This window comes from Stegostoma tigrinum, chromosome 43 (assembly GCF_030684315.1).
Source record: "Stegostoma tigrinum isolate sSteTig4 chromosome 43, sSteTig4.hap1, whole genome shotgun sequence".
Classification (NCBI taxonomy): domain Eukaryota; kingdom Metazoa; phylum Chordata; class Chondrichthyes; order Orectolobiformes; family Stegostomatidae; genus Stegostoma; species Stegostoma tigrinum.
The window spans coordinates 8,597,833-8,620,406 of record NC_081396.1 but is presented as its reverse complement, the minus strand read 5'-3'; the positions used below and the strand labels follow the sequence as shown (position 1 = coordinate 8,620,406).

The 22,574-nt window shown below is 47.0% G+C and overlaps 3 protein-coding genes and 1 long non-coding RNA gene across 8 annotated transcripts in view; 2 read left to right on the top strand and 2 right to left on the bottom strand.

Moving 5' to 3' along the window:
• The window catches only part of LOC125449063 (zinc finger protein 850-like), a 55,098-nt gene that overhangs the window by 16,797 nt on the left and 15,727 nt on the right, over positions 1–22,574 (bottom strand). The window contains exons 8-15 of the mRNA XM_059641832.1: positions 18,580–18,639; positions 17,524–17,609; positions 14,967–15,203; positions 13,410–13,499; positions 10,801–11,020; positions 8,680–8,836; positions 5,283–5,341; positions 4,806–4,867 (exon numbers count right to left, since the gene is read on the bottom strand). Coding sequence (XP_059497815.1) covers positions 4,806–4,867; positions 5,283–5,341; positions 8,680–8,836; positions 10,801–11,020; positions 13,410–13,499; positions 14,967–15,203; positions 17,524–17,609; positions 18,580–18,639 — 971 coding nt within the window. The remainder of the gene's footprint in view (positions 1–4,805; positions 4,868–5,282; positions 5,342–8,679; positions 8,837–10,800; positions 11,021–13,409; positions 13,500–14,966; positions 15,204–17,523; positions 17,610–18,579; positions 18,640–22,574) is intronic.
• LOC125449077 (zinc finger protein 572-like) lies at positions 4,952–13,536 on the top strand. The gene is made up of 2 exons (XM_048524697.2): positions 4,952–5,083; positions 11,736–13,536. The coding sequence occupies exon 2, from the start codon at positions 11,844–11,846 to the stop codon at positions 12,624–12,626; it is 783 nt and encodes a 260-aa protein (XP_048380654.1). The 5' UTR covers positions 4,952–5,083; positions 11,736–11,843; the 3' UTR covers positions 12,627–13,536.
• On the bottom strand, positions 11,036–14,108 carry LOC125449086 (uncharacterized). Of its 2 annotated transcripts, none has more exons than XR_007246814.2 (2): positions 13,242–14,108; positions 11,036–12,344 (listed from the first exon to the last, which is right to left on the bottom strand). It is a non-coding gene; the product is annotated as an uncharacterized LOC125449086 (long non-coding RNA). The 2 variants fall into 2 exon arrangements; XR_009443159.1 differs by having other exon boundaries at positions 11,036–11,504.
• On the top strand, positions 15,071–21,058 carry LOC125449069 (zinc finger protein 239-like). Of its 4 annotated transcripts, none has more exons than XM_059641765.1 (3): positions 15,071–15,159; positions 16,268–16,344; positions 18,457–21,058. In XM_059641765.1, exon 3 carries the CDS (start codon positions 18,556–18,558, stop codon positions 19,507–19,509), a length of 954 nt encoding a protein of 317 aa, XP_059497748.1. In that variant the 5' UTR covers positions 15,071–15,159; positions 16,268–16,344; positions 18,457–18,555; the 3' UTR covers positions 19,510–21,058. The 4 variants fall into 4 exon arrangements, with proteins under 4 accessions (XP_059497748.1, XP_059497745.1, XP_059497747.1 ...); XM_059641762.1 differs by having other exon boundaries at positions 15,083–15,291; XM_059641764.1 differs by lacking the exon at positions 15,071–15,159 and adding an exon at positions 15,419–15,828.

Below are 22,574 nucleotides of genomic sequence, written 5' to 3'. Positions count from 1 at the left end.
CTCCTCCCTCCCTAAAGCTCTTCAGACAGTTAAGTAAAGTAAAACCCAGCATAACAGCCGCATCTGCCTTCTCACTACCAGCTCTGAGGAAGGGTCCTGACTCGAAACATTTGTTTTACTGCTCCTCTGATGCTGCCTGACCTGCTCTGTTCCATCAGCTCCACACTGTGGTTGATGGACAAGCAATGGGCAGCAAGCTCCGCCCAAACAAACCCCGCCCCCCGACGGTGGTATCTGCGCATGCACTCTGATGCAGCGCCACCCGCGGCTCCTGCGTAATCAATGGCGGCCGTTTCCCTCGGGGCCCAACTCTGGATGAAAGCCTCCCATCTCATCCTCTGCTCTGTGCAAACTGGGCACGGTGTAAATAAATTGCATTCGCGGTATGAATACCCGCCCACCCGCCGGCCGGATCCATCGCTCCCTCGGCCCCGCCTCATCCTCACCCGCTCCCGGACCGAAGACGAAACACATCCGCCAGCCTCCATGAACGGCTCCGCGCATGCTCCCTACTCCATCCGGGGCCACGCCTGCGCACTACTCTCCTGCTTGGAAGAACCGACCCGAAACAAGTCGCGGAGGCTGTAAATCAGGAAAAGAGACAGAGATAACAAGGTGTGGAGCTGGATGAACACAGCAGGCCCAGCAGCATCTCAGGAGCACAAAAGCTGACGTTTCGGGCCTAGACCCTTCATCAGAAAAGGGGGATGGGGAGAGGGTTCTGGAATAAATAGGGAGAGAGGGGGAGGTGGAACTAAGATGGAGAGTAAAGAAGATAGGTGGAGAGGAGAGTATAGGTGGGGAGGTAGGGAGGGGATAGGTCAGTCCGGGGAAGACGGACAGGTCAAGGAGGGGGGGATGAGGTTAGTAGGTAGGTGATGGAGGTGCAGCTTGAGGTTGGAGGAAGAACAGATTAGGGACGTGGGAACGAGTTGGGCTGGTTTTGGGATGCGGTGGGGGAAGGGGAGATTTTGAAGCTGGTGAAGTCCACATTGATACCATTGGGCTGCAGGATTCCCAAGCGGAATATGAGTTGCTGTTCCTGCAACCTTCGGGGGGCATCACTATGGCACTGCAGGAGGCATAGGATGGACATGTTGTCTAAGGAATGGGAGGGGGAGTTAAAATTGTTCACAACTGGGAGGTGCAGTTGTTTATTGCGAACCGAGCGGAGGTGTTCTGCAAAGCGGTCCCCAAGCCTCCGCTTGGTTTCCCCAAGGTAGAGGAAGCCACAACAGGTAAGCGGATACAGTATACCACATTGGCAGATGTGCAGGTGAACATCTGCTTGATGTGGAAAGTCAACTTGGGGCCTGGAATGGGGGTGAGGGAGGAAGTGTGGGGGCAAGTGTAGCACTTCTTGCGGTTGCAGGGGAAAGTGCCGGGTGTGGTGGGGTTAGAGGGGAGTGTGGAGCAGATAAGGGAGTCCTGGAGAGAGTGGTCTCTCCAGAAGGCAGACAAGGGTGAAGAGGGAAAAATATCTTTGGTGGTGGCGTTGGATTGTAGATGGTGGAAGTGTCAGAGGATGATGCATTGTATCTGGAGGTTAATGGGGTGGTATGTGTGGACTGGGGGTATTTTCTTTTGGCAGTTATTGCGGGGGCGGGGTGTGAGGGATGAGTTGCAGGAAATGCTGGAGACACGGTCGAGGGTGTTCTTGACCACGGTGGGGGTGGAAGTTGCGGTCCTTGAAGAATGCAGACATCTGGGATGTGCGGGAGTGGAATGCCTCATCCTGGGAGCAGATGCGGCAGAGGCAAAGGAATTGGGAATAGGGGATGGAATTTTTGCAGGAAGGTGGGTGGGAGGAGGTGTATTCTAGGTAGCTGTGGGAGTCGGTGGGCTTGAAATGGACATCGGTTTCTAGGTGGTTGCCTGAGATGGAGACAGAGGGGTCCAGGAAGGTGAGGGATGTGTTGGAGATGGTCCAGGTGAACTTGAGGTTGGGGTGGAAGGTGTTGGTGAAGTGGATGAACTGTTCGTGTATTTTTTTCTTCACAGATGCTGCCAGACCTGCTGAGTTTTTCCAGCCACCTCTATTTTCACTCTCCCGCTTGTGGATCGACGACGTTCACTGCGGGAAAGTGGTTGGAGGTGGAATGTGGGGCTTCAAAGATGCCAAGAGCTGCAGTCACAAGCTAAAACAGGGCGTAGCTCGGTGAACACAGCAGCACAGGCAGTATTGGAGGTGCAAGAATGTCGACGTTTCGGGTCGGGACCCTCCACCAGGACTGGGGAGGGGTAGGGAGATGGGAAATTCCCTTCTCAGCGCAGGGGATGCGATGGCTTAGTGGTATTATCACTGGACTGTTCATCCGCAGATCCAGATAATGTTCCAGGGACCCTGGTTTGAATCTCTCCGTGACAGATGGTCGAATTTGAATTCAGTAAATATCTGGAATTAAGAGATTAATGATGAGTGGTACGGTGGCTCAGTGGTTAGCGTTGCTGCCTCACAGGATTGGGGACCTGAGTTCAGATCCAGCCTCGGGCAACTGTCTGTGGAATTTGCACATTCTCCCATTGTCTACATCAGTTCCTCCGGGTGCTCCGGTTTTCCTCTCAGTCCAAAAGGTGCAGGTTAGGTGGATTGGCTGTGCTAAATTGCCTACGGTGTCTAAGGTGGGAAATGCAGTGAAAGGATAGGGGTGGGGGTGAATCTGGGTGGGATTTTCTTCAGAGATGGACATGTTGGGCTGAATGACTGTAGGGTTTCGATGACCATAAATCCATTGCAAATTATTGGGGGATAACCCATCTTGTTCACTGATGTTCTTTAGGGAAGGAAACTGCCATCCTTACCTGGTCTGGCCTACATGTAACTCTAGACCCACAGCAATGTGGTTGACTCTTAACTGCCCTCTAATGTTGACTGGCCAGAGACCCTCAGCCCATCAATGAATAAAGAATATAAATAAGTAGAGGAAGGAGGGGAGGTGGGATGTTGATAGGGGGATGCAGTTAGGGATGGTAGGGATTGGTCAGTGGGAGGGATAGGTGGTAAAGAAGATGGACATCAACAACACCTTCCAGTTGCTAACCATTTCAACCTGCCCTCCCACTCTCCTGATGACATGTTCATTCTGCACCTCCACCAGTGCCACAATGACACCACACGCAAACTGGAGAAGCAACGCATCTCATTCTGCCTTGGGAGCCTACAGCCCAATGGCCAGATCATAGAATTCACCAGTTTTAAAAAATCTCGCCATCGCAGGACTCATCCTATAACAGTCCTCCCTCTCATTCCCCCCCCCGACCTTGACCTGACACAACTTGTCCGTCTTCTTCCCCACCCATCCGCATCTTCCTTCCCACTGACCAATCCCCACTATCCCCTATCTGCATCCACCTATCACCATCTCACCTCCCTTTCCGCAGCCCCACCCCTCCTCCCTCTGTGTCTCTCAGCAGCTTTCCCCCTCCTCAGTTCTGATGAAGGGTCCTGAAGAAAAATGTTGATTTTGCTGTTCCTCTGATGCTGCCTGACTTGCTGTTCCTTCAGCTCCACACTGTGTTGACTGTGGGGCTTCAGACTGGCAAAGCAAGCACAGTCCACAGGCAGCAGCAATAATAATAGCAGGTACTTATATAATTCATTGAATATAATAAAAACTTACTGTGACATTTCGCAGGAGTGTTAACTTTCTCCAGTCTGTGCTTGCATCTCCAGTTTGGGCTTGAACACACTGCTTTTGTTACACACAATAAAAAAAAATCGGACGCATATATTTTACAAACAGAGCTCTCTGCCCATCCAACGGTTCATCATATTGTATGACATCCCTACTACTGCTGTTCCTGGGTTAAAAGCTCTGTATCTTAGTACTTCAGCTTGGAATACATTAGAAATGCAATTTGTTATGAAGATCATATTTGTTCTGTCACATACATTTTCTTGGTCAAATATTTTGAAGCTGATTGTCTTCCAGACTGATTTATTCAGCCAATTTTAATCACCAGTCTTTATTGTTTCCAACATTTTTGCATCCACCAATTTCATGGCTATTTTTCATTTTTGTTTTAGTTTCTTCTTACTTTCATTAAATGATGGAACAGGTTTGCAAGGTGAATGGTCTATTCCTATTCCTATGTTCCCATTAGATTTTCTCACATTCCATTTACCATCTGCATCTGCCCAGATATTAAGATTTTGTAATCAAGTTCAGTCACAGTGTAAGTTGTGAAGTCATGTCATAAAGCGATATTTTATGTTGATTATTCATCTGAATTCAGTAGGTAATCACTGTCAAGGACTCACATCTGAAATTATGCACAATATTTCACGTTTATACAAGGAAATGTTCCCAGGTCAAGGTTGCCACAAAATGACTCACAATTCAGATCTGGCCCATGAGCATGGTTGTTCATCCACAGGCATGAAGTACAATTTTACTTGCTCCTCCTCTCCTCAGCTTGACTCCTGGCCTCTCTCTGCCTTGTTGTACTCTGCAACCATTGCTGCTTCCATATTCACCACAGAAAATAATTTGTGTTTCCTGGTGCTCTCACCAGTGCAGCGACTCACTCACGGCCAGCCAATGAATGAATATTTATTGTAGTTGGCCTCAGGCTTTCAGAGGGTAGAATGCTCTCTTCCATTCTAGAACTGAAAACTCTGTTGTGTAGCATTGGTCTACTTCCAAAACCAGTGATAATCCTTCAAAAGGCGCTGTTCCCAAAGCTATCCCCAGTCCTCCAGGTGAGATCAAACTAGAAACAAAAATGCAAGTTACTGAATTAACGGAGCAGGTCTGGCAGCATCTGTGGAGACAAAGCAGAGTTAACATTTCGGGTCCAGTTACCAATCTTCACAACTGGAGCTCGAACAAAAGCTTCGTTCGGCACGTGGCGGAGCGCCTGGTTGCTACGCATGCGCCGGTATACAACAGGGGCATGCGCAGAGCTCAGCATCATCCGGAGCATGCGCACTCATCAGTGCGTGCTGTGTGTCTGAGTTCGTGGGTGTCAGCGACAAATGAACGGGGTGCATGAGAGAGTGAAATTGAATGTGTCTGCAAAGTCAGAGAATTGGGCGGCGAAGCTACTTGAAGACCTAGAATAAGCCTCAGACGTCGTTTATGTAAGTATTCGTCCCTCTTTTGCAGCGCTTGACCCGGAATTCCTCAATTTTTCCGTACACCGGACTTGGGTTTTCCCCGCCATCTTTATGGGGGGCAACGTTCTTCGGGACGCCGTTTCGGAGTGGCCATGGTAGCGCATGCGCGATCTTCCTTTGCATTGGGTGAGAAGGGCAAGGTTTACACACAGCCAACTCTTACCAAGAGAAATGCTCCCTCTTTGGATTTTCTGTCGAGGGATTTCGGGAACTTCCAGGGTACTGGAAAAGGAGGGTTGACAGACAGGAAAATCAAAACAAGCCAGGTCAAAGTCTGACAGAGTCACTGGATTCTGTCTGTGGGAGAAGATTGCAGATTTCGGTGTGGCTGGGAATGCACCGAGACACACAAACTATGGTTAGACCACACTTGGAAACTCCCCAGAGGAGCTCGAACAGTTCATCCACTTCACCAACACCTTCCACCCCAACCTTCAGTTCACCTGGGCCATCTCCAGCACATCCCTCACCTTCCTGGACCTCTCAGTCTCCATCTCAGGCAACCAGCTTGTAACTGATGTCCATTTCAAGCCCACCGACTCCCACAGCTACCTAGAATACACCTCCTCCCACCCACCCTCCTGCAAAAATTCCATCCCCTATTCCCAATTCCTCCGCCTCCGCCGCATCTGCTCCCACGACAAGACATTCCACTCCTGCACATCCCAGATGTCCAAGTTCTTTAAGGACCGCAACTTTCCCCCCACGGTGATCGAGAATGCCCTTGACCGCGTCTCCCGCATTTCCCGCGACACATCCCTCACACCCCGCCCCCGCCACAACCGCCCCAAGAGGATCCCCCTCGTTCTCACACACCACCCTACCAACCTCCGGATACAACGCATTATCCTCCGACACTTCCGCCATTTACAATCCGACCCCACCACCCAAGACATTTTTCCATCCCCTCCCCTGTCTGCTTTCCGGAGAGACCACTCTCTCCGTGACTCCCTTGTTCGCTCCACACTGCCCTCCAACCCCACCACACCCGGCACCTTCCCCTGCAACCGCAGGAAATGCTACACTTGTCCCCACACCTCCTCCCTCACCCCCATCCCAGGCCCCAAGATGACATTCCACATCAAGCAGAGGTTCACCTGCACATCTGCCAATGTGGTATACTGCATCCACTGTACCCGGTGCGGCTTCCTCTACATTGGGGAAACCAAGCGGAGGCTTGGGGACCGCTTTGCAGAACACCTCCGCTCAGTTCGCAACAAACAACTGCACCTCCCAGTCGCAAACCATTTCCACTCCCCCTCCCATTCTCTTGATGACATGTCCATCATGGGCCTCCTGCACTGCCACAATGATGCCACCCGAAGGTTGCAGGAACAGCAACTCATATTCCGCCTGGGAATCCTGCAGCCATATGGTATCAATGTGGACTTCACCAGTTTCAAAATCTCCCCTTCCCCTACTGCATCCCTCAACCAGCCCAGTTCGTCCCCTCCCCCCACTGCACCACACAACCAGCCCAGCTCTTCCCCCCCACCCACTGCATCCCAAAACCAGTCCAACCTGTCTCTGCCTCCCTAACCGGTTCTTCCTCTCACCCATCCCTTCCTCCCACCCCTAGCCGCACCCCCCACTACCTACTAACCTCATCCCACCTCCTTGACCTGTCCGTCTTCCCTGGACTGACCTATCCCCTCCCTACCTCCCCACCTACACTCTCTCCACCTATCTTCTTTACTCTCCATCTTCGGTCCGCCTCCCCCTCTCTCCCTATTTATTCCAGTTCCCTCCCCCCATCCCCCTCTCTGATGAAGGGTCTAGGCCCGAAACATCAGCTTTTGTGCTCCTGAGATGCTGCTTGGCCTGCTGTGTTCATCCAGCCTCACATTTTATTATCTTGGAGACCTATGTTCAGTTTGCCCACAACCTCATGAATGATCTGAGACAATGGGAACTGCAGATGCTGGAGAATCCGGGAAAGCAAAGTGTGGAGCTGGATGAACACAGCAGGCCAAGCAGCATCTTAGGAGCACGAAAGTTGACATTTTCGGCCTAGACCCTTCATCAGGAAACTCGGCCCAAAACGTCAGCTTTTGGAAACATAACATAAATTTTCCCAAGTGTTAACTGAACGCCAGGATTTTTACATAGAATCCCTACAGTGTGCAAACAGGCCACACTGACCCTTGGAGCATCCCACCCAATTTGTCCCCTTAAAGCCCATCTACATATCCCTGAACACTACAGGCAATTTAGCATGGCCAATCCACCTAACCTGCACATCTTTGGACTGTCAGTCGAAACCGGAGTACCCGGAGGAAAACCATGCAGACACAGAGAGAAAATGCAAACTCCACACAGAGAGTCACCCGAGAGTGGAACTGAACCCAGGTCTCTGACGCTGTGAGGCAGCAGTGCTAAGCACTTTAGAAGCATTTAGAAGATGAGATCAGTCAAAAGAGTCATAGGGTTAACATGCAACAGAGGAGAGTACTGAGTACAAGCAAGGCCTCTACACTCATCCAGTCAGTCCCATTCTTGTGTTCCTATCTTGTAATTTTGCACGTGATTTTTCTCAATTGCTGATGAAATTTTCGCTTTGAAATCAATCACTGACCACTTTCACTTCTCTCAAATAATGTGAAAGTGCCGGTTTTGGACCAGGGTAGACAAAGTAAGAAATCACATGACACCAGATTATAGTCCAACAGGTTTATTTGAAATCACGTGCTTTCAGAGAGATGCTCCATTTCAGGTAAAGTGGAGGAGAGCACACAGGCACAGAATCCATAGGTGGAGAGATCATTACAAGATAATTCTAGATAATTAAGAGTGTCAAAAGTTAGTACAAATGGTGCAAGTTGAATGTTGACAGGCTGAATGACAAGTGTTTGCAGGTGATCAAAAGTGTCTATGGCGTGAGTGAAGTGTCAATAGCTGAACAGCAAGTGAAGGGAAGACCTATGATCCAATCAATTAAGGCAGAGAGATAATTACAAAAAGATCAAAAATAAGATGGTGCTAGAGACAAACCAAATGGCTGGAAATAACATGATAGGTATAAGAGTTGCATGATGATTGTCTGACCAAAGTAACAAGTAATCCAAAACTGGACAAACTAATTAAGGTAGAGAGATAATGACAAGTTATCAAGGTGATAGTGTCAAAACAGGACAGTAAGGAAGATTTTACAAACACAGAACAGGATGGTGGAGTTACTTGGAGCACAACTGGACCCCAAGCTAACGGCTGAGGCCATCTTCAAGGGTACAGAACTTGGCTGTCTGTTTCTGCTGAGCGGTTCTGCATAATTGTGTATCTTGGAGGATGCTTACCAAAGATTGGAGGCTGAACGTCTTCGACCCTGACTGGGCGGGAACCTTCCTGCCTGGCGATTGTTGTACATTGTCCATTCTTCAATTGTCGTAGCATCTGCATGGTTTCGCCAATATACCATGCCTCGGGGCAGCCTTTCCTGCAGCATATGAGGTAGACAACATGGTCTGAGTCACATGATTATATGCTGTGTGCATGGTGAGTGGTGTTCCCATGTGTGACAGTAATGTCCATTTTGATGATCTGGCATGTCTTGCAGAGATTGCCCTGGCAGAGTTGTGTAGTGTTGTGGTCGCTGTTCTCCTGAAGGCTGGGTAGTTTGCTGCAAATGATGGTCTGTTTGGTGGTGGTTCGAAGCTGAGAAGTGGAGGTGTCAGGATATCCCTGGTGAGATGTTCATCGTCATCAGTAACATGTCGAAGGCTGTGAAAAACATGGTGTAGTTTCTCCAGTCCAGGCAACTACTGGATGACGAAGGGTACTCCATCGTTTGTGTCCCATGTCTGTCTTCTGACGAGGTTGTTACTGTTTTCGCTCTGGGTCATTGGAACTGGCGATCCATGAATTGAACATCGCATCCCATTCTTAGGAGAGTGTTCTTCAACATCTGTAGGGGTCCTTTGCATTCTTCCGATTCTGAGCAGATCTGATGTTTATGCAAGGCTTGATTGTAGAGGATGGCTTCTTTAACATATTTTAGAGTGGAAGCTAGTGAAGTGAAGCATCATGAGGTTACCTATGGGCTTGCAGTAGCAAGTTCCAGGGCATTGTCACTCATGTTGTTCTCATCACGTTCCACTTTGTCTCCTATTCAAAAACTTCAATCTGTCCCTGGTCTGTATACAATCAATTAACAGGAAGGGATTGTCTTTCCCTATTTTATTAAAACTTGGTAAAAATATTGTACCTCAACCAAGTCTCCTCTCAATCTCACTTTCGAAATCCATTTTGATAATTCTCCTGTGCCCCTTTTTTAAAATGTGACCAGAAGTCAGCACCATACTCGAGTTTTCAACAAAATTATTTTTCTTCTTAATACCCCATCTGTGAAACCTAAGATGCAATTTGTTTTCCTGACTAATGAATATACACTCTTGCATTCAAAGATCCGTATACATAAAACCTAAATTCCTCTGTTCCTGCACACTCTTTCGAAATGTACTATGAATTGTATATTGCCTGTTCCTATCCCTTCTGCTAAAATACAGCACTGTGCTATGACAGGGGAATTGGGTGGAATTCAAACACTTAAGTGTGATTTTGATCAAAGTTTTGAGTTATTATTGGCAGCAAATTGGGTAGCTAAAAAGGAATTATTTCCACTGGTGGGGAGGCAAAGGTGACCAGACACAGTGTAAACATACCATCAGCTTACAGCTCCTTTTCAGATTGAACGTACCAGATCCTGACAACTTCCTGTTGGTGCAGAAACTTCTGAACTCCATGAAATGTATGTTGAAATATGATAGGATGCCTGTTTAGTGAGTATGCAGAAGTCACTAACATACGTGTAGTAGATAGTGAAGAAGGTCACCTCAAGTACAACAGAACCTCGATCAAATGTGCAATAGGCCACGGAGTGGCAGATGGAGTTTCACTTAGATAAATGTGAGGTGCTGCATTCTGGTAAGAAAAACCAGGGTAAGTCTTACACAGTTAATGGTGGGGCCGTGAGGAGTATTGCCAAACAGAGACCCACGGGTACAGGTGCATAATTTGTTGACAGTGGAGTCACTGGTAGAGACGATGATGAAGAAGGCATTTGGCATGCTTGCCTTAATTGGTCAGAACACTGAGTGTAGGAGTTGGGACGTCATGTTGCGGCTGTACATTGGTGAGGCTACTTTCAGAATACTGTGTATAATTCTGGTCACCCTTCTCTTGGAAGGATGTTATTAAACTTGAGAGAGTGCGGACAAGACTTTGAAAGACGCTGGCAGGGCTGGAAGATTTGACTTATAGGGCGAGGCTGAATAGGCTACAGCTTTTCTCCTTGGAGTGTCAGAGGCTGAACGGTGAACTTGCAGAGATTTATAAAATCCTGAGCAGCATGGATAGAGTGAATAGCCAAGGTCCTTCACCCAGAGTGGGGGAGTCCAAAACTAGAGGGCATAGGTTTAAGGTGAGAGGGGAAAGACTTAAAAAGACCTGAGGGGTAACTTTTTAACACTGAGGGTGCTGTGTGTATGGAATGAGCTCCCTCAAGTGGGGGAGGTGGATACAATGAGAATATTTGAAAGGCATCTGGAGAGATGTGAATAGGAAGAGTTCAGGGGGATATGGGCCAAATGCTGGCAACTGGGACTAGGTCAGACTGAGATGTGTGATCAGCACAGATGAGTGAGACTGCAGGGTCTATATCCGTGCTGTCTGACTGTATGAGCTACTGTTCCTCGACCTTGCTTTGAGCTTCTTTTGGAGCAGGGGAGAGAGCCAAGGACACAGATGTCAGAGTAGGAGTGGGGTAGATATTAAAATGACAACTGACTGGAAGCTCAGGTTTCAGTTTGCAGACTGAATGGCTGTTGTTCCGTGAAGTAATCACCTGGTCAGTATTTGCTGATTCCAATATAGAGCACACCACATTTTGAGCAGTGAACGCAATAGCTAAATTGCAAGAAGTACAGGTGAATCATTGTTTATTGTTCATATTTAAATACCTAGAGGACAGCTTTTCAAAAGATACTTCATTTGCACAGTGGGTTATAAAATGCAGTGAACCAATTGCAAAATTATTACAGATATAAGCTATCCTAGCTATAGGCTAGAATAATCCCCAACTGTCTGAATTAGTGTAGTTAAGTCCTGGATGTGATTGACAGCAACATCCAACTCCTGCATTCGTTTCTGAACTCACTGGTTTCTTGACAGGTACAATGATAGATTAAATGCTTGGAACACTTGGAGTAATTGAGTGGTCTCTCTCCAGGCTGTACCTGCTGCTATGAGTCATGGAATTGATGGTTTTCCCTCGTAGTAACTGCTCTCGTGTTTCTAGTTGGCGAGTTAGGGAGGTTCTGTGAACATTTGAGTTAAACTGCAAATAGGTGGAGCCCATCTCCTTCGTGCTCCTCCATCTTCCACTGACCTCCTTTGGAAGCAAGAGTCATGTGTCAGTCCAGGCCAGGCAGCAAGTTCCTTATACTTAAGGACATTAGAGAACTTGTTTGGTTTTAAATGCAATCCAGCAGCTCTCACAGTCACATTTGCCAAGGCTCACTGCACAAATTACCAGACTCATTCAGTTCAATTCCATATTTTACCTTTGTCTTGTGAGCTCTCTGCGATATTTCCTTATTTCTGTTTTATCTTCCCTTTTCAGGATGTTAGATGGAAACACTTGCACTGGGGAAACTCCATCTAAACATCACTTCAAATTCTGACTGAGATACTCAATTCATCAGGACCTGAATGTCATCAGAGTTTGATCATGGAAGCAAATGTTAGCATTCACACAGAGAAATTGTGGAAATGTGGGGATTGTGGGAAGGGGTTCAATTACCCATCCCAGCTGGAAATTCATCGACGCAGTCACACTGGGGAGAGGCCGTTCATCTGCCCTGAGTGTTTAAAGGGATTCACTCGATCATCCCACCTTCTGGAACACCAGCGAGTTCACACAGGGGAGAGGCCGTTCACTTGCTCCCAGTGTGGGAAGGGATACACTCAGTCATCACACCTCCTGGAACACCAGCGGGTTCACACTGATGAGAGACCTTTTAAGTGCCCAGATTGTGGGAAGTGCTATAAATGTTCTGGAGAATTGATGTCCCATCAGCGTATTCACTCTGATGAGAGACCATTCAGGTGCTCTCACTGTGGGTCTGGCTTCAGGCGGTCATCACAGCTCACTGTACACCAGCGAGTTCACACTGGGGAGAGACCGTTCAGCTGCTCAATGTGTGGGAAAGGATTCGCTCACTCGTCCGATCTGTGGAGACACCAGCAAGTTCACTCTGAACAGAGACCTTTTAAATGCCCAGACTGTGGGAAATACTACAAAAGTTCTCGAGAACTGATGTCCCATCAACGTGTTCACACTGACAAGAGGCCGTTCAGATGCTCTCGCTGTGGAAATGCATTCAGACGAATGTCTGACCTCACTGTACACCAGCGCTCTCACACAGGAGAGAAGCCATTTACATGCTTCAAGTGTGGAAAGGGATTCACCAGGTCATTTAACCTGATGAAACACCGGCGAGCTCACAAGTGACTAAAGTGGTTGGGTCTTGCTGCAGGTCACATCCTGTGGCACACTCCGGATAAAAGTCAAATACATCAGCTTTGTATTCAAGACACAATGTATCAAGTTTTTACTACTTTCACCATGTTAATTAATTTTGATGGGATCTCCCTTTCCCCTACCTTCTCCATCGCTGTCCCCAACACCACCAGTGATAAGCTCGTGAATTGTATCAGTCTTTGTATTTGAATGGCAGTTTTATATGTGGTTGACTGTATACATAAGAGGGGGAGAATTGTCTCTGTGTGTGGGTGAATTTCGGCGTCTGTGAGAGCATGTGCCTTTCTGTCTGTGTTTGGCTGCGGGTATGAGAGACAGTGTTGTCAATATACATGTGTGTGGGTGGCTGTATGTCTCTAACAGTGTGTGTAAGTCTATGTCTAAGACAGTGTGTGCTTCTCCCTGTGTGTGGGAGGCTACTTGTGCAAGTAAGAGTGACTGTGTCGGTCTGTGTAGGTTGCTGTCTGTGTATTTGTGTCAGTCTGTGTGGCTAGTTGTGTGTGTGTGTCAGTCTGTCAGTCACTATGTGAATGGCTGTCAATGTGTGTGTGGATGGCTGTCTGCATGTTATATGTTATACTGTACCTGTAATTATGGCTGCTGCTTCCTGAGGGCTTCTCTCCATGAACAGACAACATTGCTTCTCTGAAGATCCTTGTGATTTGAAATGATAACATTCTGAGATTCTTCATCCAGGGTGAAACCACAGGCTGACCGTGTGCTGTGTGAAACATGATCTCAACCAAGCCTCACTTCTCCTGGAACCTGTTCCCCTCAATTTCTTGTGTACATCATCCTCAATCAGGCCAATGGTCTCTACCTTAAATTTATCCATCAGTTTTGCTATTAAACAGCAATGGGATTGCTACTTGCACAGGAATCAGTTTTGATTATCTCTATTCGCATCCGGGTCACGCAGTGGCTTTCTTAGCACTGATGCCTCACAACACCAGGGACCATTCCAGCCTTGGGTGACTGTATGCGGAGTATGCACATTCTCCCTCTGTCTATACAGGTTTCCTCCCACAGTCCAAAGACGTTCAGGTTGGGTGGATTGACCATGTTAATTTGCCCATCGTGTCCAGAGGTGTGCAGGTTAAGTGGGTTAGACATGGGATTGCAGGGTTACAGAATAGGTTAGGGGAGTGGGTCCAGATGGGATGCTCTTCAGAGTGTTGGTGCAGATTCAATGGGGCAAATGGCCTGCTTCCACACTGTGGGGTTCCATGTTCTGAGCTCCAAATTTTACTGTGATTAGTCAAGAATGAAAACATATTATTTGCTACCTTTAATCCTAATTGATCACCCTCCCCAACACACACACACACACACACTTTTCAGTCTGTGTTGATTTAAACGAGGACAAGATTCCCTTGTCCCAGGACTCCCTTGTCCACTCCACACACCCCTCCAGCCTCACCACAACCGGCACTTTTCCCTGTAATTGCAGAAAGTGCTACACCTGCCCCCACACCTCCCGCCTCACCCCATCCCAGGCCCCAAGAAGACTTCCCACATCAAGCAGATGTTCACCTGCATACCTGCTAATGTGGTATACTGTATCGGCTATTCCCATTGTGGCCTCCTCCACATCGGGGAAACCAAGCAAAGGCTTGGGGACTGCTTTGCAGAACACCTATGCCCAGTTCGCACTAAACAACTGCGTTTCCAAGTCACGAACCATCTCAACTCCCCCATCCCATTCCTCAGACGACATGACCATCCCGGGCCTCGTCCAGTGCCACAACGATGCCACACAAAGGTTGCATGAACAGCTTGGCAACCCTGCAGCCCAATGGGATCAATGTGGACTTCACAAGCTTCAAAATCTCCCCTCCCCCCACTGCACCCCAAAAACAGCCCAGCTTGTCCCTGCCTCCCTAAATTGTCCTTCCTCCCTCCTCCCACCTCAAGACCCACCCCCATCTCCTACCTACTAACCTCATCCCGCCCCTCAGCCTGTCCATCCTCCCTTGACTGACCTATCCCCTCCCTACCTCCCCACCTACACTCACCTTTAATGGCTCCATCCCTGCCTCTTTGACCTATCTGTCTCCTCTCCACCCAGCTTCTCTTCTATCCATCTTGGATCTGCCTCCATCTCTCCCTGTTTATTTCAGATCCCCCTCCCCCATTTCCGAAGAAGGGTCTAGGCCCGAAACGTCAGCCTCCCTGCTCCTCTGATCCTGTTTGCCCTGCTGTGTTCATCCAGCTTTACACCATGTTAACCAAGATTCTCTCCACCTGCTCCGCACCCTGACGCAGGCGCAGCCCCGCCCCTCATTCAGTCCCATTGTTGGGAGAACAAACCGCGCCAGATCTGTCCTCCAGTTCCGCCCCTTTTTGTTTCTATTGGTCCGCAGTCGCTGTCAATCAGTCGGGCCCAGCGAAATTGGAGCATGCGCGGTGCGTGGCAGAAGGCCCAAACAGCACGGCACATGCGCAGTTGACCTCTTTTTAGGTCGTCGATGGTCACTGTCTTATTTGTTAGAATCAACAAACGGTGAGGATCAGGCGGATCGGTGAAACCAATGAACCGGGCAGTGGCTAGGCGGAGAGGCTTCAGGAACATCTTGTGTCAGGCGGAAAACTCGGAGAAAACTCTCCGGCTGGCCTGTTAGCAGCGAAAGGGAAGGTGATTCCAGGTTTCCGTCTCGTCGTGGGCTCTGGGAACGGTCGCCATTTTTGTTGGGGGCACTGGGCACTAAGCATGCGCGGGCGCGCAGTGGCCAATGGTTCGAATGACTGGGAGGAGCTTGCTACCCATAGTTCAGATTGGAGACCACGTGTCAATCCAACTGCATCAGCCTTTTGCTCAATGTCTTATTGATGAGGCAGAGCAGCTGCACAGGAAGGAAACAAAGGAGACAAATCAGTTGTCCATGTTCCTGTCATTTCATCCCGTGCCCAAAGATTCGTGGTTCCGTTCAGTCACCTGAAGATCCAGGGCAGCAACTCCCAGTCCTCAGTAGACGTCATCCTCTAATCGAGGGGCTGCTGACCAAGACAAGGGGCAATGTGCAACAGGGCACATGCGTGATCATTCTGGACCAATAGGGCAGAAAGTTGTGAACTTCTATCCTTGGCCGATTACAGTCGTAGAGCCATACGGCTCGGAAACCGGCCCCTTGGTCCAACCAGTCTGTGCTGATCATAATCCCAAACATTTCATGTACTTACCTAAATGTCTTTTAAATGATGTAACTGTACCCGCACCCACCACTTCCTCTGGGAGTTCATTCCACTCTCTGGGGCTTTTTAAATCTTTCTCCTCTCACTTTAAAAATGTGTCCCCTAGTCTTGAAATTTCCGACCCTAAGAAAAAGACACCTGCCATTCACCTTATCTATACCTCTTGTGATTTTATAAACATCTGTAAGGTCACCTGTCAACCTGCTGCACTCCAGTGAAAAAAGTTCCATCCTATCCACCTTCTCTGATAACTTGCACCTTCCATTCCTGGTAACATTCCAGTAAATCTCTTCTGAGCCTTCTCCAGCTTAATAATATCATTCCTGTAACACGGTGCCCAGAATTGGACACAGTGATCCAGAACAGGCCTCGCCAATGCCATGTACAATCTCAATTGATTTTGGAAACTTCTTTTACAGAATATTAAAAGAAGATTTGAAGACAGAAAATCAAACCAAACATCATATCAAAAATCTGACAGGATTATTCAAGCTATGTGAGTATTTATTTCCGAGTCATTACAAGCTGTTGCTTTAAATTTATCCCTTAAATCTTTCCACCTTCCATAAGGAAATCTTGCCCAAAATCATAAATGTGTCAGTAATTTTTTTCCTAATCTGCCAACGAGAAAGAAAACTTTCATCTATACTATACAACACCATGAAAATCTCTAACTTCTGTCAAATCTCCTCTCAATGTCCTTTGCCATGAGGAGAACTGTCTGAATTTCTGCAAACTCATGACTCTCTAAAGCCTGTCCACTGTCTAATCTTTTCTCTAGTTCAGAATCTTCAGACCAGGCAGCATCCAATTTTCCGCTCGGCTGAAGGGAATAGCTTTTTATCTAGCTTTTAGGAGCTTGTCATAAAAGTGTGCACTTCTGTCAAATGTCATCTCAACCTCTTTCTTCAGAGAAAGCAACCTGACTCTCATGAATTCAACATTGCAATGAGAATCTTTCACCATCAACCATCGGATAAATTCTGCACCGCAGGTGGAATCAAACCCGTGTTGCAGGGAGCAGTGCTAACCACTGAGCCACCGTGCTGCCTTAACTTCTACCAACTGTGTTGAAATAATGATTGTATTGCTGCTGCCTTACCAGCTTGATTTTCCCATTGAATCTTTTGGAGTCAGGAAATGTTTTACCTGTAGCTCATTTCTCTTCTGCTTCTGATAAAATTCTGCACCATTTTTTTATTCACCGTAATTCATTCTGCATGCCCTGGAACATTTTTTCTCTACCCACAGATGTTGCCCAACCCACTGAGTATTTCCAGCACTTTCTGTTTTTATTGTCAGAACTCCAGCAGCTGCAGTAGTTTGGTATTATTGCAGGCAATGCTAACTGGATCAAGTCTACAAACACAGACACAGCAATTTTAGATCCGCCTTGGACCAAGGTGGGTGTTTATTGCAGAATATGTTCCCTGCTTTCCTGTGTATGTCCTTATTCATCCAGTCATATTGAGTTGAGGAGTATTAGATCAGCCATGATCTCATTGAATGACACAGCAGTCTCAATGGGCTGAATGACCTGCTTCTGCTCCTCAGCCTCACTAAAATTCAGGGAAGGGAGGCTATTTAGCTCATCTAACCATGCTGGATCTCTGCAAGTGCAAATCAGCTTGACCCACTCCCTTGCTCTTTCATGAACAAGACCAGCAGATATTACCAATTCCCAGTGGCATCTGGAGAACACAATACTTGACCTTCATGAAGCTCTGCAGTCCATGTGGTGAAAGTGTTCCCACAATGCTGCTAGGTAAGGAGTTACAGGTTACATTTTCAGGACTGATTAAAGGAGTGATGATATACTCCCAGATCAACAACAGCTGTGGCGTGGCTCAGTGGTTAGCAGTGCTGCCTCACAGCGCCAGGGACCTGGATTCAGTTTCACCCTTGACTGTGTGGAGCTTGTACATTCTCCCCATGTCTGTACGGGTTTCCTCTGGGTGCTCCAGTTTCCTCCCCCAGTCTGAAGATGTGCAGGTTGGCCATGTTACATTGCCCATAGTGTCCAGGGTATGTGTGGACTAGCCATGGGAAATGCAAGGTTACAGGGATAGGATATGGGAGTGTGTCTGGGTGGGATGCTGTTCACAGGATCAGTGTGCGCTTGATGGGCCAAATGGCCTGCTTCTGCACTGTAGGGATTCTGTGATAACCATTTGTATTTTAATACATTCTTAATCTAATAGAATGTTCCAAGCTCTGTCAGATGCACGTTGGAAAGCAACATTTGAAGGCAACATTTACACAAAAGAACATTTTGGGTTAGATGAGGGGGTGGAGTTTGAAGGGTTGGGAGAATCTGTCAGAGTTCTGGTGGAGTTGCAGACGCACAAAATCCCTCTCCTTGCTCTCTCTCTGTCTCTCTCTCTCTCCCCCTCTACTTCCTCTCTCACTGAGGCCAGATTCTAATATAGGTTCAGGTAAGGTGGCAGGTTCCTTTCCCTGAAGGACATTACTGAACCAGCTGGATTTTACAGTAATCGAGCAGCTTTAATAGTCACACACTCCTAGTGCCAGCCCCATAAGTTACCAGATTCATTCATCTCAAATCACAAACAGGCTTTATATTTTCTGATTTCGTGTTTTAAATCAGTTTCATAGGACCTTAAAGAAGAAGGATTTGCAGTCGGGAAACTGAAGCCGACTATCACATCAGGATCTGATGTAGCCTGGATATCATCAGATTTTGAACATGGAAGGCAAAAGCAACATTTACCGTGGGAAGAAACCATACGTGTGTTCTGCTTGTGGTCGTGATTTTAACCAATCATCCAGCCTGTCAGAACACAAATGTGGTCACAACAGGCAGAAACCATGGACATGTGGGGACTGTGGGAAAGGATTCATTTCCCCATCGAGGCTGGAGACCCATCGTCGTATTCACACTGGGGAGAGGCCATTTGCCTGCACTGAATGTGGGAAGGGATTCACTCAGTTATCCAACCTGCTGAGACACCAGCGAGTTCACACCGATGAGAGACCATTTAAATGCCCAGAGTGTGGGAAATGCTATAAAAGTTCTGGGGAACTGATTTGCCATCAACGTGTGCACACCGATGAGAGACCGTTCAAGTGCTCTCACTGTGGAACTGGGTTCAGATGGTCATCTCAACTCATTGAACACCAGCGAGTTCACACTGGGGAGAGGCCATTCACGTGCTCCAAGTGTGGGAAAGGTTTCACTCATTTATCCAACCTCCAGACACACCAGCGTGTCCACATTGGAGAGAAACCATTCACTTGCTCTGACTGTGGGAAGGGATTCACTCAATTATCCCACCTACTCACGCACCAGCGAGTCCACACTGGAGAGAGGCCGTTCACCTGCTCAGAGTGTGGGAAGGGGTTCACTGCCTCATCCATCCTTATGGCGCATCAGCGGGTTCACACCGATGAGACCCCATTCAGGTGCTCTCAATGTGGGACTGGGTTCAAACACTCATCAAACCTCACTGTACACCAGAGAGTTCACAGTGGGGAGAGGCCATTCACCTGCGCCAAGTGCGGGAAGGGATTCACTCAGTCCTCTCACTTGCTGACACACCAGCGGGTTCACACTGGAGAGAGACCATTCACCTGCTCCAAGTGTGGGAAGGGATTTACCTGTTCATCGCACCTGCTGAGGCACCAGCGAGTTCACGAGTAACTGCAATGATTGGATGATGTTAATTCAGACATGAGAATGGTTTAATGTTGATAAGGAAGGGCTGTTGGATCTGATGGCTGCTCTTAAACTTAAGGCACTGGGACTGGATGAGATGTATCCAATGACACTGAGAATAAGCAAGGGTTTAAACTGGAGAGGCTGTAGCCATAATTTTTCAATCTTGCTTACACTTGAGTGGTTCCAGAGGACTGAAAAATGCAAGTTCTTTGTTATCCCCTTGTCCAACAATAAATGTAGAGACACGCCCCGCAGGTACAGGTCGATCAGGTTAATTTTGTTGGTTGGGAAACTTTTAGAAGCGCACATTTCAGATCAAAGTAACATGGAGCATTGCTGGTTAATTAGGGAGACTATGAATTTCTTAGGGCAAAGTGATGTTGAACCAACTGGCTGGAGTCTGTTGAAGACGGCATTGCTATTGATGCAGTGTACATGGGCAAATGGTGTGCAAACTTAGAGCTGATTAATTAAAAAGGGCAGTAACAAATTGGATACAGAACTGGCTGAGTGGGAGGAAACTGACAGTAGCGCTTCAGGAACGTTTGGAGTGGCATTCTCCAAGGGTCAGTATTGAGACATATTTTCATACATAGTCATAAATTGATAATTAAAATAAACCTTAATGTATTAAACAGCCCAACAATCATTAAACATAAAGGTGATTACTGCTATAATCATGTGATTTGACCGAGCAGTAAGCTTCCAAAAATTTGTTTAGAAATCCCCAAGTCAGCAGGATAATCAGCAGCTCATGTACCTCCTAACAGGACTGGAAATGTTAATTGTAATATAAACTGCCATAAAGACAGATTGTCCCCAATGAAAACACCAACCACAAAAGAATTGTAAGTTATCTGTCTCCTGTAAAGATGTTAATAACTTTACTAAACCTCTGAGTTTGGCTAATGTTAGTTGCTTATTTGCATTGCGAGACTTTGTCTTGATGGCCAGTGTTCCAGTCCTACTGCCACCATCCCCGAAAGAAAGGGCTTCATCACATGACTCCCATGTTGCTGAACTCACATGCCTTCCACAGTTTTGAAATAGCTGTCTGTAAAATGGTCAGTGTTGCTTCATACAGCATCTATTGTTGATAGCCAAACTCTTAACCCCAGTGATGAAGGTAGAACCTCTCATCTGTAAAAAACAGCCAGCAAACAGTATTTGTGCTCTTTGCAAGTACTTCCACTGAAATGGCAAAGTAGAATTTACATCTCAGCACTATTCCTCAGATGACAGTCAACGACATTTTAATGGGAATAAACTGTTTACAGTTCACAAACCGCAGGCTAGCCAACTAACTGCTCCCACAAAGGAATTCCAGACTGCTAACTCCAAACTACAGACACTGATAGACTGCTGAGCCTCAGTTGTGTTTGTATTTAATTTGTTGCTGATGGACAAATGTCTTTATTCTTTTTGATTTGTATCTCCTCTTGCATGTTTGTGACTGTGCCTCTGTTGTGAAGTATCCCCTCTCTGGCATCTGAGAGTATGTCAAATAAAATTTCATTCTAGTTTAACTTTACATGAGTGTTGCTGAAGTCCTTACACAGTGAAGGCCCACAACCAGAAGGAAAGGGAAACTAAACCACTTCAGCTTAAAAGCAGGGGAAAGTAGTTAAGTCACAGTCTGCTTCAGACATATGGTGAAGATATGGAAAGTAACTGGCTTCAAAACTTGCAAACCATGTGTAACACATTAAAATGCAAGATGTATCGATTTCATTCCAGGATAGCAATTCTCTTCGACCAGCCAAATTGTTCCAACGCAGCTGCAACATCTTCCCATCAATGCAGAAAATTACCCAGGCGTGTCTAGTACAGACAAAGGCAGGACATAACCAACAACAAGAGCAGAAGTTGCTGGAAAAGCTCAGGCGGTCTGGCAGCATCTGTGAAGAGAAGTCAATGTTAACACTTCAGGTCTGGTGACCCTTCCTTAGAACACATCAAGTCCAGCCAGTTACTGTTTTATCGGTCTAATACCAGTCCTACCAGAGCAAACCTATGGAAAGTCAATTGATGTTGCTATCAAGCAGCACTTACACTGCAATAACCTGCTCACTGATTCTCAGTTTGGGTCTGCCAGGGCCACTTAACTCCTGACCCCACTTCAGCCTTGGTCCCAACACGGTCGAGAGGAATGAACTCCAGAGGTGAGGTGAGAGCGACTGCTTTTAACGTCAGAGATTAATTTGACTTCAAAGAGCAAAACTGATTGCATTATATTCAGCACCATTTCCAAAGCCTCGTATGTTGCTGAGGATGAAGAATTGGATAAGATTCTGAATTGGATTAAAGACAGGCACATGATATTCAGCCACACAAATGTCCATATTTAACAAGAGACAATCTAACCATCTCTGATTGACAGCAGAGTTGCATTACCATCACTGAACTCCCCACTATTTGTATTCTGGGCTTACCATTAACCAGAAACTGAATGGGACCAACCAAATAACATCTGTGGCTGCAACAGCAGGTCAGATGTTTGAAGTTCTGCAACAAGTAATGCACCTAATTCCCCAAAGCCTGTCCACCCTCACCAAGGCACAAGTCAGGAGAGTGATGGAATACTCCCATTTCTCTGAATAAGTGTAGCACAGTGACATTCCAGGAGCTTGACACGATCCAGGACAAAGCAGCCCACTTGATTCAGACTTCAATCCGGATGTTTCGATCGGGCATTCAAAAGGTAATTAGAATGTTATTTGAAAAGGAACAAGGTGCAGGGACATGGGGAGAAGACAGGAGACTGGAATTAAGTGAAACAGTTGGTGGTAGGAACAATGGGCTGAATAGACTCCTGTGTTGTAATAATTCTGAGAATCTGATTTCATCTAGCACCGTTAACATTCATTCCCTCCACCACTGAAGCACAGTAGCAGACATGTGTACCATCTACAAAATGTACTGCGGCAACTCACCAAGACTCCTTCACCAGCATTGTCCAAACCAACATTCTCTCCCATTGACAAAGACAAGGGCAGTCGATATATGGGAACACTACCATCTGCAGGATAGTCTGTGAGCCACTCGCC

Excerpts from the sequence above, each read along its gene's own strand:
- LOC125449077 (XM_048524697.2), top strand. The coding sequence starts at position 11,844 with ATGGAAGCAAATGTTAGCATTCACACAGAGAAATTGTGGAAATGTGGG.
- LOC125449069 (XM_059641765.1), top strand. The coding sequence starts at position 18,556 with ATGGAAGGCAAAAGCAACATTTACCGTGGGAAGAAACCATACGTGTGT.